We start from the raw sequence: 14580 nt of genomic DNA on the forward strand, positions 1-14580 counted from the left end.
CAAGCACCACAAGAAATTTATTTAATCAACAGTAATCACCCACTCGGAAGTTTATTTATTTTTAATTACAAACGGGTTTCAAACGTTTACCAAGGAAACATAAAAAGATCCAATCTCCTTACAATAAGAGTTTATAACTTAGAATTTAACTAACAGGTTCATACCTCCAATCCTCCTGCAAATCTGGTCCAACCATCATCAATGAGTTGAGTTCAAACTGAAGTTTTTCAATGTTCATTGGTTGCAATGCTTGGTTCACCTTTTCTTCTAGTTCTTCGTCCATTTCTAACAACATAGACTAAAGTTACAACATGTACGTTAATTGATTGCTTGCTCAGGCCTTCAAGATTCCAGTCAAAAGCATGATTCATATTTCAATTTAGGTTCAATTTAGTTCCTCTTTTGTCTTTAATTTAGTTGTTGAATGGTGCAGTTAACTTTTTGGGTCATGTAACACATTTACCTTCCAACCAACACATTTATTTTTTAAACATTGTGCTATTATTACGAAAGTTCGGCGTCGATTGACCACATCTAATCTAACACCTAAAGCTGCAACAGGCTAATATATATTGTCACAGCGAGAATTAATTGTTTCGCTTGGTTGATTTCTCCTTTAATCTTGACGTATGAATTTATTCATCCGCGAGGTAGCATGTGCATTGAACGTCATGTTTTTGTTAGCTTCTTTAGTTTTTAGGTTTTGCAGTAAATATACGTGAAATTAGCCTAATTTCTTTCTGACGTTTATGTTTGCAGTGAAATTATATAATGCTAACACTAACAGCAATTGTTAATGTTTAAGTTGATAGTTGTGGAACCTCGTTCAGCCCTGGTTCAACAGTTGGTCTGTTTATGTTCTTATTTGATTTGTGTTTAACTTGCATTAATGTGTGCTCAAACCGTAACTGGAATTAATTGGAAGTCATTTAAAAGTAAAATGTAATTGGTTAATGTAGATTTAATTCGAAACCTTTGTGTACTGCTCAAACTGCTTGATGTATAATTGTCGCTATGACGTCATAATTGGATACGTATGGCTTATGTATGTTGTTTTATGGTTTACTGAAAAACCGTTGCCGTCGCCATTGACCTTGTCATCGTTGCCTTTCTGTTGTTCAACACGAACATTCTTTACATGCGCGTTTTCAAAAAGGGTAATCTGGTGTGACGAACTGCGCAAGGCCAGGCTGTGCACCTAGCGGTCGTTATGTATACATTACACTAATGTTTTGGCTATATTCTGAGATCAACCATTTAGTCAAAAAATGTTCAACTTAACTCACCATCCTCAGATGTTTGAACCAGCTCAAACGGATTTTGTCCAATTCGAATAGAAATCAAGGATCGGTGCCACGATAAGCGCTCGTACAAGGAGAAGCAGTGGCTGACTTTGGCAGAGCGAGGAATCATTCCCGTCTCGTCGGCTGGAAGTGTAAGTTCCCTTTCGGCGTATTCGCAGATCGTCTGCTCTTCGCTGCCACCAAGCTGTTAAATAATGGTAAAGGTCACGACTTTCGAGTGGCAGTTTTTTTCAGCAGCCCATGTCTTTGTCCACTTGAATCAACAACTACACGTGTTCAGTGTACACATATTATGGGCTGTAAAGGCAACCACCAAGCCAATCAGGATAAAATTTTAAAAACAAAAAAGCGACCCACTACAAGCAATTGTTTCAGCACAATAGGACTATTATGTCTGACCTAAATGACCGGTAAACCTAAAAAACGAATACTTTGCGTTTAAGGGGTGACAAATGAGTGAATTGGCCGAATGGCCTGGCGCGCCTGACCCATATACAAAACCTGATCGGGATTCGTCCCTGGGAGTATCCTGCGGGTTCGAACCCCGTGAACGACAAAGGGCAATTTTCAGTTCTCGGACTGCCGCCTGATTGTCGAAAAATACAATAAAAAAAAATGAGTGAATCCAACTGAAATTTTCAAAATCATTTAAAATGGTGACAAAAATAATGCAAGTGTAAAACTACTGGATCATGTACTTTAGTAAGTACAGTCGTTTAAAAAAAATCACGTTTTATGAGCCTGCGGGTAAACTGCTAGGTCCTCCGGGTTAATTGTGGGAGGATCAACTTTGAATAGCTAACAAAAAAACACGGACAAAAACCATTCAGGAAGGAGAGCCATAATTAGCATATACAGTACCGAAGAAAATAATCAAACTGCAGTGAAAACATGACCAACAACTTAAAAAACACGAATTCTTAGCTCATTTTTGGCTTAAAAAAGGGCTCTTAAACAAATACTAAAAGATATTGCTGTTTTAATTTGCAACCATGTACTTTGTGACGCAAATGGTTTACCTTTGCAAGAAACTGTATGATGAGAGTAACATATCTGACGGCCTCGCAGATGTCCGCCTTCCTTGCGTTAAGTGCAGCATTGTCTATTGCTTGAGTCAGACGAACAGGTAGTGGAATCTGGAAAGCACACATATTACATCACGACTGATTGGTAGGATACTTGATACAAGTCTGTTCACATGTGGCGGATGCGTTGCAACCACTATTTATATCTGGACCTGTTTATTAAAATCAAACTACTTGTTTCTGCTACGGTGTTGATCGAACCCTTTGTGCAAGTTCAGTAACTTGAATCAAGGAATCAGAATTAGCACAAGTTAAAGTGTCCATGCATTTAAAATTGCAAACGGTTAGTTTCCAAAACTGCACGCTTGCCTGTTTAAATCTCTCTTGCATCACGTCACAGTCTTTTCCGAGTCCAACATCTTGTGGATAAGTCATGCGAGAAATTGTCTAGCGGCAAAAACATACTAGATGGTAAATCAAATTTTCAGATATACATAAGCTGTTGCTGCCAGGCATAACATCAAATTTCCAGATGTGTATAAAAAGTTAATTGTCATCATAAGACGCTCGTAACGAAACAAATCTAGAAATAACTAGAAGGGTGGCTTAGCACATTTTGTCGTTGCGTTTACACTATTACCTATTTTAAAACATTAACATATTTCCTATGCTTATTTTGTATTGTATCCCATATTAGCCATCGTCTTTTATAAACTTAACTGTTTCTGCAGGCAGAAACTCATGGGTCCCAACACATGCCATGTTGAAAATATTTCAAGACATACATTTCAAGGGATAACCATGAGAAAGTCGGGTGTTGTAAGGTAAAACACAGTGATCGGCACTGGGCTTAAATAATAATACTATGTAGAGTACAAACTATACAAATCAGATTCACCCCAGATATTGTTTTAAGTATGCCCTATTTAATGTTCTCTCTTTATAAGAAAAGGAGTAAATAGTGGTATAATGGGGTAAAACAACAAACAGACACCTGTGAATAGCAAATTCTACACGATGTCCAAGGAAAATAGAAATACTCATTTTAGGTGGCTAGCGGGAAAAATACCCATTTTAGGGGGCTAACGGGGTAACTACTGGGGTTTTCAACATAAACAAAGTGGGATGGACATCTACATAACTCTATCTACCATCTGTGTAAATTTCATCCAAATCCATCAAACATTTGATGGAAAAACGAGTCGGACAAACTTTGGGAAGAAAAAAAAACAGAAAAAACAAAACAAAAACAATTCGAGTAAAATCAATACGTGTCTTCTTCAGGGAAGGGGACCCATGATAAATATATGATGCATTTCATGCATATAAGCTACCAAAACAATAGCCTATTACCTCTCTCCGGATGATACATTTTCGTAAGATGAAGTTTTCCTCGACCTAAAGGGATCAAAAAGTATTGCACGTAAAAGCATGATACGTTTATACGATAGGTGGGTAAAATACGCTACTGTTTCGGTGGTAGACGTACAAGTTTAATACGAATTTCTGACTAACGTATAGCTGCACATAGCTACTTACAGCGATGTCAATAGCATTTTATTTTATACTGTAAAAAAACACCAAAAAAGGCTAATTAGGTGATCCACCTTTCTTTGCAGCAGGGGCAGATTGTATGTAATAGTGCGATTAGTTCTTCCAGAGACCACCGTCGCTTCGTATTGGGCGTTTGCAAGAATCAATGGAAGTAAATCTCGATGCTGATCAATAGACACAAGATGTTTGCTGGTCACATCAGCTGCGTCGATTTGTTGAAACCTGGATCAGCAAAAAAGTAAGTATTGTTAATTATTTTACTAAAAAGGTCGTCATGTTGAGAAATAACGGTGAAAAGCTTTAAAGTGGGTTAGCCTTGCAATTTCCAGTCTGTAAAAAGTTTAAACATAATAACATACAATCGATTATAGAGTCGATGAAATCAGTGAACATGTGTTATGGATTTGATTTCCATTAAAGAGTTTTGTTAAGTATAATAATCAGACTATACATGCCTATAATGGCTTATGTCTTGCCCCACCACCTACACTGATGAGACCTTGCATGCTTTTATATTTCAATCATTTATGCACAAAAGGTAAACCAACTCCTTAATTAAATATTTGCAGTCGAATTGATCTGGCTTGATTAGCCAAATCGTGAGCAGATTTTGAAAAAAAAACAGCTAATTATTTCTATACCCGTGCAAACAAAACTTCAACGTAAACATATCCATAAATCCGTCATACTCACTCTGGTGTTGGGATAACAAGTTCTCTACACTTATTGAGAAGTTCGTTCTGCAACTCGATCAAATACTCGATGAGAACCAATGCACAACATCCTTTGCCTCTGTCACTGGGAAGGCACATCGAAATGGAGCTTTCCATGTCCATTTCCTCGTCGTAGTATCGTCTCAGGGTGTTGTATCTGTCTGCCTTTACCAGGCGCTGTCTAACCTGATGTAAGGCAGGGTTAAACAAATGCATGCAATTAAGTAAAAACGTTTGCTTTTAGTGTTTTGTTTCTTATACCTTGCTATTATAGGGGATGGCCTAAAACAGCAACTCTTTAATCTTTTTGTTGTCGATACCCCCTTTTCACTTAGAAACTACTATTCCATATCCACGATGATTCAGCAACTTTACACCCCAGGTTAACAACCCTTGACCTCCCGAAAGGCGCGCAAACACACCCTTTTCCTAATAGTTCGAAGAGGTGTGAACGCAAAACCAAATAATAATCTTGTAACAAATAATAATCTTGTTGGCTCATTAAATTGAAATGGTTTTGACTTACTGTGTTCCAAATTTCCATGTACATCTTCAGTTCGTCGATGAAGAATTGATCTGATTCGCCAAGATAATCCTCAAGCGTCAACTTGTCAGCTTCATTTATGTCAACTTTGTGTCTATATCTGTCACAAAAAAGGTGCAAAAAGTTTTTAAATTTGCAGTTTTAGACACGCATTGGTGATGATCGCTGAGTTAATGGTTTTGGTAATCCAAATGCACAGTCTTACTTTCTGATAAATGCTGACTGTACTTGAAGAACCAAACCGATATGTTGAAGAAGTCCTAAGTCCTCCATATTCAGCATCACTTTCAACAGCACTCCACCTCCTGGGTGAATGTGAACAAAAGTTGTAAGACAAGCTTGACAAATATGTTTAAAAAATGCAAATTTAGCGAAGAGTTACAATAGCTCAACAACAAAGATTAAAAGTATATTTTTCCATATACAGCATTATGCTGCTTCCCTTTTTATATTGCTAGGAACATTGCGCTTCAAATAAGCAATAAAAGAGACTTAGTTTATTCAAACAAAACAGTTTTCACCTCCGGCAGTTTCGTCAACTGCTTCCAGCCTCAACTTGAGATGCTGCAGATCAATATGATTTCTGTATTTCCACAATGCCGGGTTTTTCCACTCAACCAAACCTTCGTCCAAATCCTGGGGGTGGTTGATCTCGAAAACCAAACTTAAGAAAAATAAGACGCACATGAAACGTGTCCTCGCTTTAACTAAATGTGATGGTGTAATAACAACCAAAAACTCGACAAAAATAGGTCCGGCACATCTGTGCAGATTTCAATAAATTCAATTTCCTATGGATGGATAAAAATACATAAAACTAAAGCCAATTAAACATCAACTAAAACTTCACATGCCTTTTCTGACATCAACAGCCTTGAATGAAAGCCGACAAACCACAACTTGTGAAGTAAAACAATCAACGTAAACAAAAATAGAGACACAAGTGGATTAAATAAACCAACAGACCAAAAAACCACACCCTTACTGAAGTTTTATGTGATAATTCCAAATATTTTAATACAATTTTCCTATCGACATAGACAAGCACTTACCGGTGAAGAGGTTTCTCGGCAAACTTCCCTGCATCTAAGATGACCTGGCGAGCTTCATTAAGGACAGCATCCGTGTCCATGAAAATGAGAGAAAGAAATCTTCTCTGAAAACCATCCTCCCATTTCTCCCTTCCAGTCATTGACAGAAAGTTGCACTGACCGTCGTTCATCTGAGTCTGAGCAAAACGGTATTATGCTTATCTTTTTTCACAAATATTTCAGCCAATGCAAAATCAGCACTTCTACAATTAAAACGCACGGCCAAAGTTTGGTATTGTTATTGTTCTATTTCTTATCACGGAATTTGTCTTGCAAAAAAACAACACAGTTTCATATTATTGAAAAACGGGGTACTGGACATTTGTGTTAAACTTGTGAGTATGATACGAGTATTAAAGGTCCATCTACTATTCTGCCACTTTACCAACTGGTAACCACAGTCTGTCCAAAACGTAAATACTGCAAGTACTGTGACGATTTTTTCTAGTTTTTTACTCCATGTCCAGTGTTCTTAAGAAGATTACAAATGTTTCATTTCTACTCTGGTGACCTTCTATGTATGTGTTGTTCAGTCACTTCACCTCACTTTCAAGGCTGTCTTGTTCGTTGACAAGATTGTGGTTTGCACGTGACAGTCTACGCATGATTTACATGACCTAAACCTACGTTGGTCTTTCGCATTTCATGAAGGATCCGGTGCATGACGATAATTGCATCATCCAAGCTCTTTCCAAGACAGTCAGCCAGTTGTTTAAGATCTGTCACGATTTGTCCCATCAGGAATGCAACAAGTTGGTCGTGCCCTCCCTGAACTTTGACAAGCCTGCGAAGTGCGAACCAAACACATTTTTTTGCATTGGGGATATAACTTAGTTAAACAAGCAAAGGACATTAAAACTTTTTGGCGCTGCTAGCAGCAGGATTGTGAGTAAAAACATACGGAAACGGGGTAGAACAAAAAATACTAAACTTACTCGCTACTTGCTATTTGGCTAAAAGGTCCAAAAAAGTTTACACACATTAAGGTACCAGTTACCTATATTCAAAGCTTTAAGTCTTTTAAGCCTAAGCCATGTTTATTATTCAACTTACCCTCGAACCACAGCTTCTTTTCCTCTTGATCCCAGCAACAAAGCTGCGTGAAGGCATGCCCTGGTTGCACAAACTGACAATTTTGTCATAGCTCGTTCAGGAGTGGGTTTACCACGTTGTCCAGGTGGTTTTAGCAAGTAACCAGCTTGTGACTGCTCTGTTATCTCGCCAGCTGTGTTGCCTTGGTGAAGGAGACCATGCCTTTGACCACCGATGTTTGATCCACAGTCAGGGCATCTCCCAGCCTGGTTCGGGTTTGTACATTCCCCAATAAAATACACATGGCCATTTGGACATTTGTAGGCCTTTGGTGGTTGGTTGTGGTATGTGCGATCTTGTTGCATCACGGCCTTCACCAGAAAGAAGTTGGATGCAGGCATAGTGGGTAGAAACTGGTTGGCAACATTTTCTGGGTTCGTAACCACGCTTTGTAGATGCTTTACCAAACCATCAGCACTTGCTTGAAGAGTCAACTGGGTCATAGTGAGGAAGTCAGAAATTTTGTATTGCATCTGTTGGGAGACGTTCGGTGCCACGAACGCATCCATAGCTCTGTTACATACACCAGTGTAGAGCTGTTGGCTGTTACTACCGGTCAAGTGCATGTGCAGTTGTCTGCAGACAAACGCATAGGCATCGTTTCGTAGCTGTTCGCTGGCAATGCCTCTTGCCGTCCATGTCGATAGAGCAAGCATGATCTGAAACACGCTGTCTTGGGCTTGTTGGATTTCGTTGATCAGATTCTGTAGCAATGGTGGAAAGTTGGAAGCCTCAACGATGTCAAAAAGCAAGTCCTTGGTCCGTACATATGTTGGGCCTGCGAGCACAAAGTTATCGTATTGCAAATATAGATTGGGGTCTTCATCCTCTTGTTGTGGTATCAGATTTTGTGGGAGCAGATTTGCTCTGTACATTTTGTCGCGCAACAACAGGTCAATGCTATCCATGCCAAAGCGACGACAGATATACTTGACAATGTACTGTTTCATGACCAATTTGTCCCGACAAAAGTCGCACACTATATCGACCAGCATCTGTAAGTCCCTCTGTTCTTTCAAGTTGTTGATCTTGCCGCTGATAAGTAGATGGATGCTTTCGGCAGCCACTCGTGAAACAAAGAGAAGTGTAGAGCAGGTGTCAAGCTGCTCCACTTGAGTATCAATTGACCTTGAGATTACTCGCTTTACTGTGACAAGTAAGGTGTGAGCAAACTCAGTGTTAAGTCGATCGTCGAGTTGAGATATACGGGATCGGTTGACGAGCATGTCCTGTGAACACTGAATGTAGATGTCCATGAGTACTCCCCGATCTTCCATTACCTGTGTCATGCTCATAAAGTGCTGGTTAAGCTGGTCTTTAACAACATCCTTATCACATCTCATCAAAAGCTGGAGAATGTAGGAGCGTGCAGTCGGGTTGGTGTCAAACGTGCTGAGATGTGGTGATATCTTTTGTGTCCTCTTGTCGCAGATTACAAGTTTTTCCAAGGCAAGAAGAATTTTATCATCTGGAGGAGGTAGGTTTCGATTTCGAGAAGCGGTGTTTGGATCAGGAAAACAGAAAGTCGAGAGATATTCCAGAAAAAAACTCGTACAAGCACTTTTGAACATAGCCAATTCCTTTTTCTGGTGTTTACTGAGCTCTACTGGGGCGAGTGCCTGCACATTCGGAATGCTTCGTCTACATCCGGGACAATTTTTTCCCTCTTCGTCCAAGGTAACACACCTGTAACAGATAAGATGGCCACATGGCAGTTGAACAGGTTGAACCAACTTATCAACTTTGCATTTCTTGCACTTGGTTTCAAGCCACGAACACAGCATCTTCAGCTCAACTTCCTTACTGCAACCGTGTAAGGCTTTGGTGATGATGTTTAAAAACTTGACGTCGGCAAGGCTGTTGATGGTACTTGCGCCCTTCCAGAGCCTACGAGCAAGAGGAGCCAAAGTCTTCAGGTACTCCTTGGTGTGTGAGGTTGTGGAGGGCACCAGTTGTTCCAAAAAGAGCTCAACAAAGCGAATGAGACTCCATGTCACGGAGAGCTCGGCCTCGGCATGCGTTAGAACAGAATCTGCGACCTTTTTTAGCCTGCACACAAGTTCTTTCCATTTCCGGCAGTTTTCCACTTTGTCGATTCCGTTTGCTTCGTCGCGTAGGTGTTGAATGATGGAACGAAAGGCGGCCACATGCAAACAGAAACTTCGCTTTTGTCTCTGTGTATCAATCCACGTTTGCGAACAACGTAAGACATTGCTGTTCGATGCGACAACTTCACTAAACAGCTCAAGATCTTTTCGATGCTTCATCATTAGCATAAACAATTCCAGTAAAGGAATTTCATATTCCCGTTGTTTTATTTCTCTTTGCTTCTCAAACAAAATAACAATAGTCTCCCTCACAGCAGCCAACTCTCTATCCGGTTTGTCTGATCCTGCCTTGTAGAGCAGGTAAGTTATGTCGTGGATGAAGCGAGTGATAATATCCACTGAGTGGGACTCTGTGGCGAAAGCAAGAAGCTGTTTGAAAGGAGATGATTTTACTTTTTGCAGGAATGCTGCCTCTGGTTTATCGCGCTTCAATTGATGCACCACAGTCCAAGTGGTTCTCAGCTCATCGACAAGAATGCGGCTAAACGGAAATTGACAGAAAAAGTTAAGCTGCGAACTCACCGCGAAATAACTTCCAGTGAGAGAATTGCTCCATTGAGGGCGGCACAAACAGGAACTGAAGAAGTTAAACCACAAATCTACAACGTGCCTAGTTTGCGGTGTTACGTTATGCAAGATATCCAAGTTTTTGTCGCAATCTGCAAGACTGACGATCCTCGCCAAAGCAACGCCGACAAGTTGTTTCAGGCGCAACCAAAGTGTGTTACGGAACGATCCGCCTTCTTGAAGAGCAGTGCGGGAGCAAGCTTCCTTGACGATCCAAGATTCAGTAATCGATTGTTCCCTTTGTCGCATCAGACCGACAACAAGTTCTAAAAGAGCTTTCACAAACTCTTTGCTCCAATTCCAATCAAAACAGAGTCGGTTAAGAATCTTTACACGGTTGCGGCTCAGTTCCTTTTCATGTTGGTTGGTGAGGCAAGCCATGGCATCCGGGATGGATACCCTGAGCAAATGAAGAAGATCAACAGGCAAGACACTGTGAGGATCTGCATTGAAACAAGCCTCCAAGCTGGTCTGTAGCGTTTCAGACACGCTTAACTTCCACAGAACACTCACCCGAGCAATGTGTGCCTTTCCAGGGCGCAGTTGGTCAACATAGACTGATTCACACTCGCTGCTGTGGTAGGTCGTAAAGGAGAGGCTCTTCACAGCGGTGCTACGTTCCAAAGAAAAGAGGAAAGCAACTATGACTTGTGCACGGCACTCTTGGAACTTAAACTCTTTTACCTTGTTCATGGCACTGTATTTGGCGCATGCAATGAGGTTAGCATGAAGTTGTGCCTGAGGACACTGAATAAGCAAGATGACTGGTTCCTGATTGTCGCGCTTTTCCGAGCCAGCGAAAGTAAAGAACTCATCTAAAATCCCGATGTACTCCTCCTCTGTTTGAAGCTGTTGAAGGGTGATGAGCATGATTCGATTTTTCTTGAGTTCCAACTTGGTTTCCAGTCGTGCCCGATCTTGCTCGTTGAGGCACATGGAAAATGACACTATCTCGAACACTTTAACGCATCTCGTTCGTTCCATGTCGTATTGGAGCTCAACTCCCAGCATTTGATCCAGAGTTTCGTGCGCCTGACCGGCGGTGTACAACTGCTGAACTTCATCGATATCTTCGAGATTTGACTTCGACAGGCGCACAACGGAGTCGAGACATGCTGTTTTGAGAAGCACTGATTTCGCTTCTTTAACGACGTTATCGTCCGATCTACCAGAGACTGTCAGTGCAATAGTCGACGCAGTGTCTTCTTGGAATCCAACAAAAGCATCAGAAACCGAAAATCTAGTGAAGTTCTGCTGGACATGCGCAAACGAATTTGCCCAGTCATTTAGACGCTGCGCTGCACTTTCTTGTTCCTCACTCAAAACGCTCCCAATCTCAAAGACTTGTTTTTCCAATCGGTTGATCAGTGGAATTGGAAACTCCTGATAGACGACCTCTTTTTCTTCGATCACTATCAGTCGAAAGTTGTCCGCGATCCTGCATTTTACTCTGTGACCCCCGAGGCCAAGATCCACATATCTCTGATCTGAAAAGGTAACGTACTGCTGGTTAAGTGCATCATAAAGTGACTCGTACAGATCGCGGAGGTTGAGTAACACCACTGTTTTGCCCGACTCCATGCAGACTTTTATCCGGTTTATGTTGCGACAAATTTCGGTGTAATCATGGTCACGTGGAAAGCTGGATCCGAATATCACCTGAAAATTCCGGTCAATCACTTTACCAAGCAAGCTGACAGCCGAGTACTGCTTTGTCAGAAGTAGAAGGAATCGGCTCTCGTAGTCAGAGTTTAGATTTTGATGCACAAGGTCGACGACACGCACGTCAGGCCGATAAGTACGAGCAAAGCTCTTGTCTAAAGAGGCTTGAAAGATTGGAAAGACGTCTGTGGAGTAGCCGCCGAAGTTCCGGAGCACACTTATTGCCAATTTAGGATACAAATCCTCGTTTTCTTCTGAAGAGAGCTTGAAAAGCATTTTAAGGAGACCGTAGTAATCGCGCAATCCAAAGAACTCTTTTTTCTCAACCTGCTGCTGACACACTTTCAAATAGGCTTCCGTAAGTCCCATTACAATCCTTGAGCACTGGCTGTACTTTACTTTATCCGATTTAAAAAACGCTTCGGCCGTTTTCTTCAGGTCAGTTTTTGTTGGTTCTCCTCTTGTTACAAAGATTCCTCTATTCATCTTTGCAGGGTCCAGTGCCCAGTTTGAGATTCCTACAAATCCAACCTTGTTGTGTTCAGGTACATCAAATCCAGTATGTTTGGTCGATCCAACTTCCAGCAGTGGGTGTAACACTTTTAAAGGCATTTTTGGTGAATCTTCGGCAAGACCAATTTCATCAAGAACGACGACAGCTACAAACTTTTTCAGGTCCTGATTGCTTTGAATCTGTGCACACTGATTGAAGACGGTTTCAATACCAACAGCATCTGATACGGCACTGCACTGGAACGAAGATACGTGAATCTGCTTGAGATCACGGAAAAACGGGTTGGTTGAGTTTTTACCCTGCATGGCGCTGGTTACAATGGTCTTTGCCAGTGATTTTGAGCTTCCAGGTTTTCCGACAAGGAACAGCGGAATACGCATTTCAGCGCATACAATCATCATGAAGACGTTTTCACGCAGTGCCTCATTACAAGCAATGTCATTCTCAACTTCGATTGAATTCATAAATACACTCTGGCAAGCGACAATTTCCTGCCGAATATCTTCCTCAGTCATTCTGAAATGACCAGCAAAAAGTGTGGCAATTTTCTTTCTGTAGTCTTTTCGGTCATTCAAAGTTGTGTGATAGCACATGCCCAAAGCTTGAACAAACGCTCGTAACGCTGAACCGATGTGGAAAACATTTCGACTAATTTTGTCTCTCTCATCCTCAATAAGGGGATTTAAGACTCGCATTCTTTGATAAAACCACATAAAGCACTTAATTGATCGTTCAACGTCTCGCAAGCTGACAAACCTACATACATTTCTCGTATTTCGCATGTACCTCTGAGATGCGGCAAGTGTCCTCGTCATCAAGGTCAACATCTCCTCATCAATCTTGTCTGCACGAGGTAGACTGTCGTTAAGTTTTAGCACCATCTGGTTAATGTAGATTTCTTCAGTTTCGTTGTTCAGCTGTCCAAAGTCCCATACCATGGGTTGCATGCTGGGAGGTAGGGGTATGACCCTGTACACAAGGTGGCGCATTGGTATTCCAGCGAACTTTTCTTGAGTGTGTGATGTTTTTACGTTAAAACCAAGGCCGCAGTTTTCCATAGACTGGATCTCCTCTTCTGAATGCTTGCGGTAGGGATTGCATGCAGCCACCACCTTTAAGCCGGAGTCGTGGAAAGGAGTTCCATGGACCGTTTTGTCGCAAATCACTTCCTTAATGGCGTAAATTGCCTCAGTGGTGTTAGCTTCATCCAGAAACAAAACCGTTTCCACATTACCATTTTTCCTTGCTAGCTCTGCGGCCTGTCCTACTCGCCTTTGTATCATACTTACGGTGATTCCACCGTGAACTTTCACCGTCAGCATGTTTCGAATCTCAGTTCCGGGTCCAGCTTTAAGCTTACTCATAAACTCTACCATCCTTGTCTTTCCGCAACCGGTCTCTCCCATGATCACAACGGGAATATCGCATCTAAATCTCATGTGGATTGCGAGCATCTTCAGGACGTTGTCGGTTGTCAGCTCGTACGTAGGGTCAGGATCAAAGACGCTGTTCATTCCAAAGACACTGCACAGAGTTGTAAGCTTCTGAACGCGTGTTAAACCGTCAAAATTTTGCTGGAGCGATACACCCTGCATTTCCAGACCCTCATAGAGTAGGTCACTCATAATTCCTGCTTCCACTACTTTGTTTGTGACTGGATGGCACAAATTGCTATCTCCTTTGTTCTTGGTGCGGAGGATATTAAAGTGAACAAATGACATAGTGGTCCGAAATCCGCTTCCAGAATCGTCGTTAAAGAAGAGATATGGATGCAAACGGCTTTCCCATTTCCTTCTAAGCTGATGTAGCTCGTATAAACCCTCACCTTCAATCCCAGGTTGTGTACGATCTGGACCACCAAGAGACGAGGTTGCGAAATCCTGAGACATTCGGATCATAAAGCGCACGACGAAGACCTTAAATCCAATGAGCTGGGAGTCCACGCCGACTAGTTCAACGTTGGTGAAGATTGAGTTCTCGCAGTCGCGAAGCTGCACGTTGAGAAAGCTGGCGAAGTGATGAAGTTCAGCCCAGGAGGGTTCAGCAATGCTGCAAAACTGCAGAAGAGTGTTGAGACATTCCAGTTGTGTACCCGACGGTCGGGAGAAGGTAAATCCATCTAAGACTTCTCCGTGTCTGTAACGGTGAAGGTACTGGTATGGGCGTTGGTAGATCTCGCTTTGGAACTTGCCGTCGTCCATCAGCACTCGTTGAGAGCTATCGTCCATGAGTGTTCCATTAATGGCTTCGACCACAGCGCGAGGAGAGAGACATGTAACCGAGGGCATGAGACCGAGAAGGTGCATGAAACTGGGAATGCCCTGTAAAATCAGATATGCAACAAACTCATACTAAAGCAAACATTTACTTGTATGAAAGACATATTAGTTTTCGAATTGCAACTGA

At 41.7% G+C, this 14580-nt stretch overlaps 1 protein-coding gene across 1 annotated transcript in view; it reads right to left on the minus strand.

The window, feature by feature from the left end:
* The window catches only part of LOC145209217 (E3 ubiquitin-protein ligase rnf213-alpha-like), a 41214-nt gene that overhangs the window by 458 nt on the left and 26176 nt on the right, over positions 1-14580 (minus strand). Inside the window, exons 45-57 of the mRNA XM_080079489.1 lie at positions 7285-14495; positions 6859-7015; positions 6193-6368; positions 5662-5804; positions 5346-5445; positions 5123-5240; positions 4577-4782; positions 3937-4105; positions 3683-3727; positions 2699-2776; positions 2324-2440; positions 1287-1488; positions 165-285 (exon numbers count right to left, since the gene is read on the minus strand). Coding sequence (XP_079935615.1) covers positions 165-285; positions 1287-1488; positions 2324-2440; positions 2699-2776; positions 3683-3727; positions 3937-4105; positions 4577-4782; positions 5123-5240; positions 5346-5445; positions 5662-5804; positions 6193-6368; positions 6859-7015; positions 7285-14495 — 8843 coding nt within the window. The remainder of the gene's footprint in view (positions 1-164; positions 286-1286; positions 1489-2323; positions 2441-2698; positions 2777-3682; positions 3728-3936; positions 4106-4576; positions 4783-5122; positions 5241-5345; positions 5446-5661; positions 5805-6192; positions 6369-6858; positions 7016-7284; positions 14496-14580) is intronic.

This window comes from Phallusia mammillata, chromosome 1 (assembly GCF_965637545.1).
Source record: "Phallusia mammillata chromosome 1, kaPhaMamm4.hap1.1, whole genome shotgun sequence".
Classification (NCBI taxonomy): Eukaryota; Metazoa; Chordata; class Ascidiacea; order Phlebobranchia; family Ascidiidae; genus Phallusia; species Phallusia mammillata.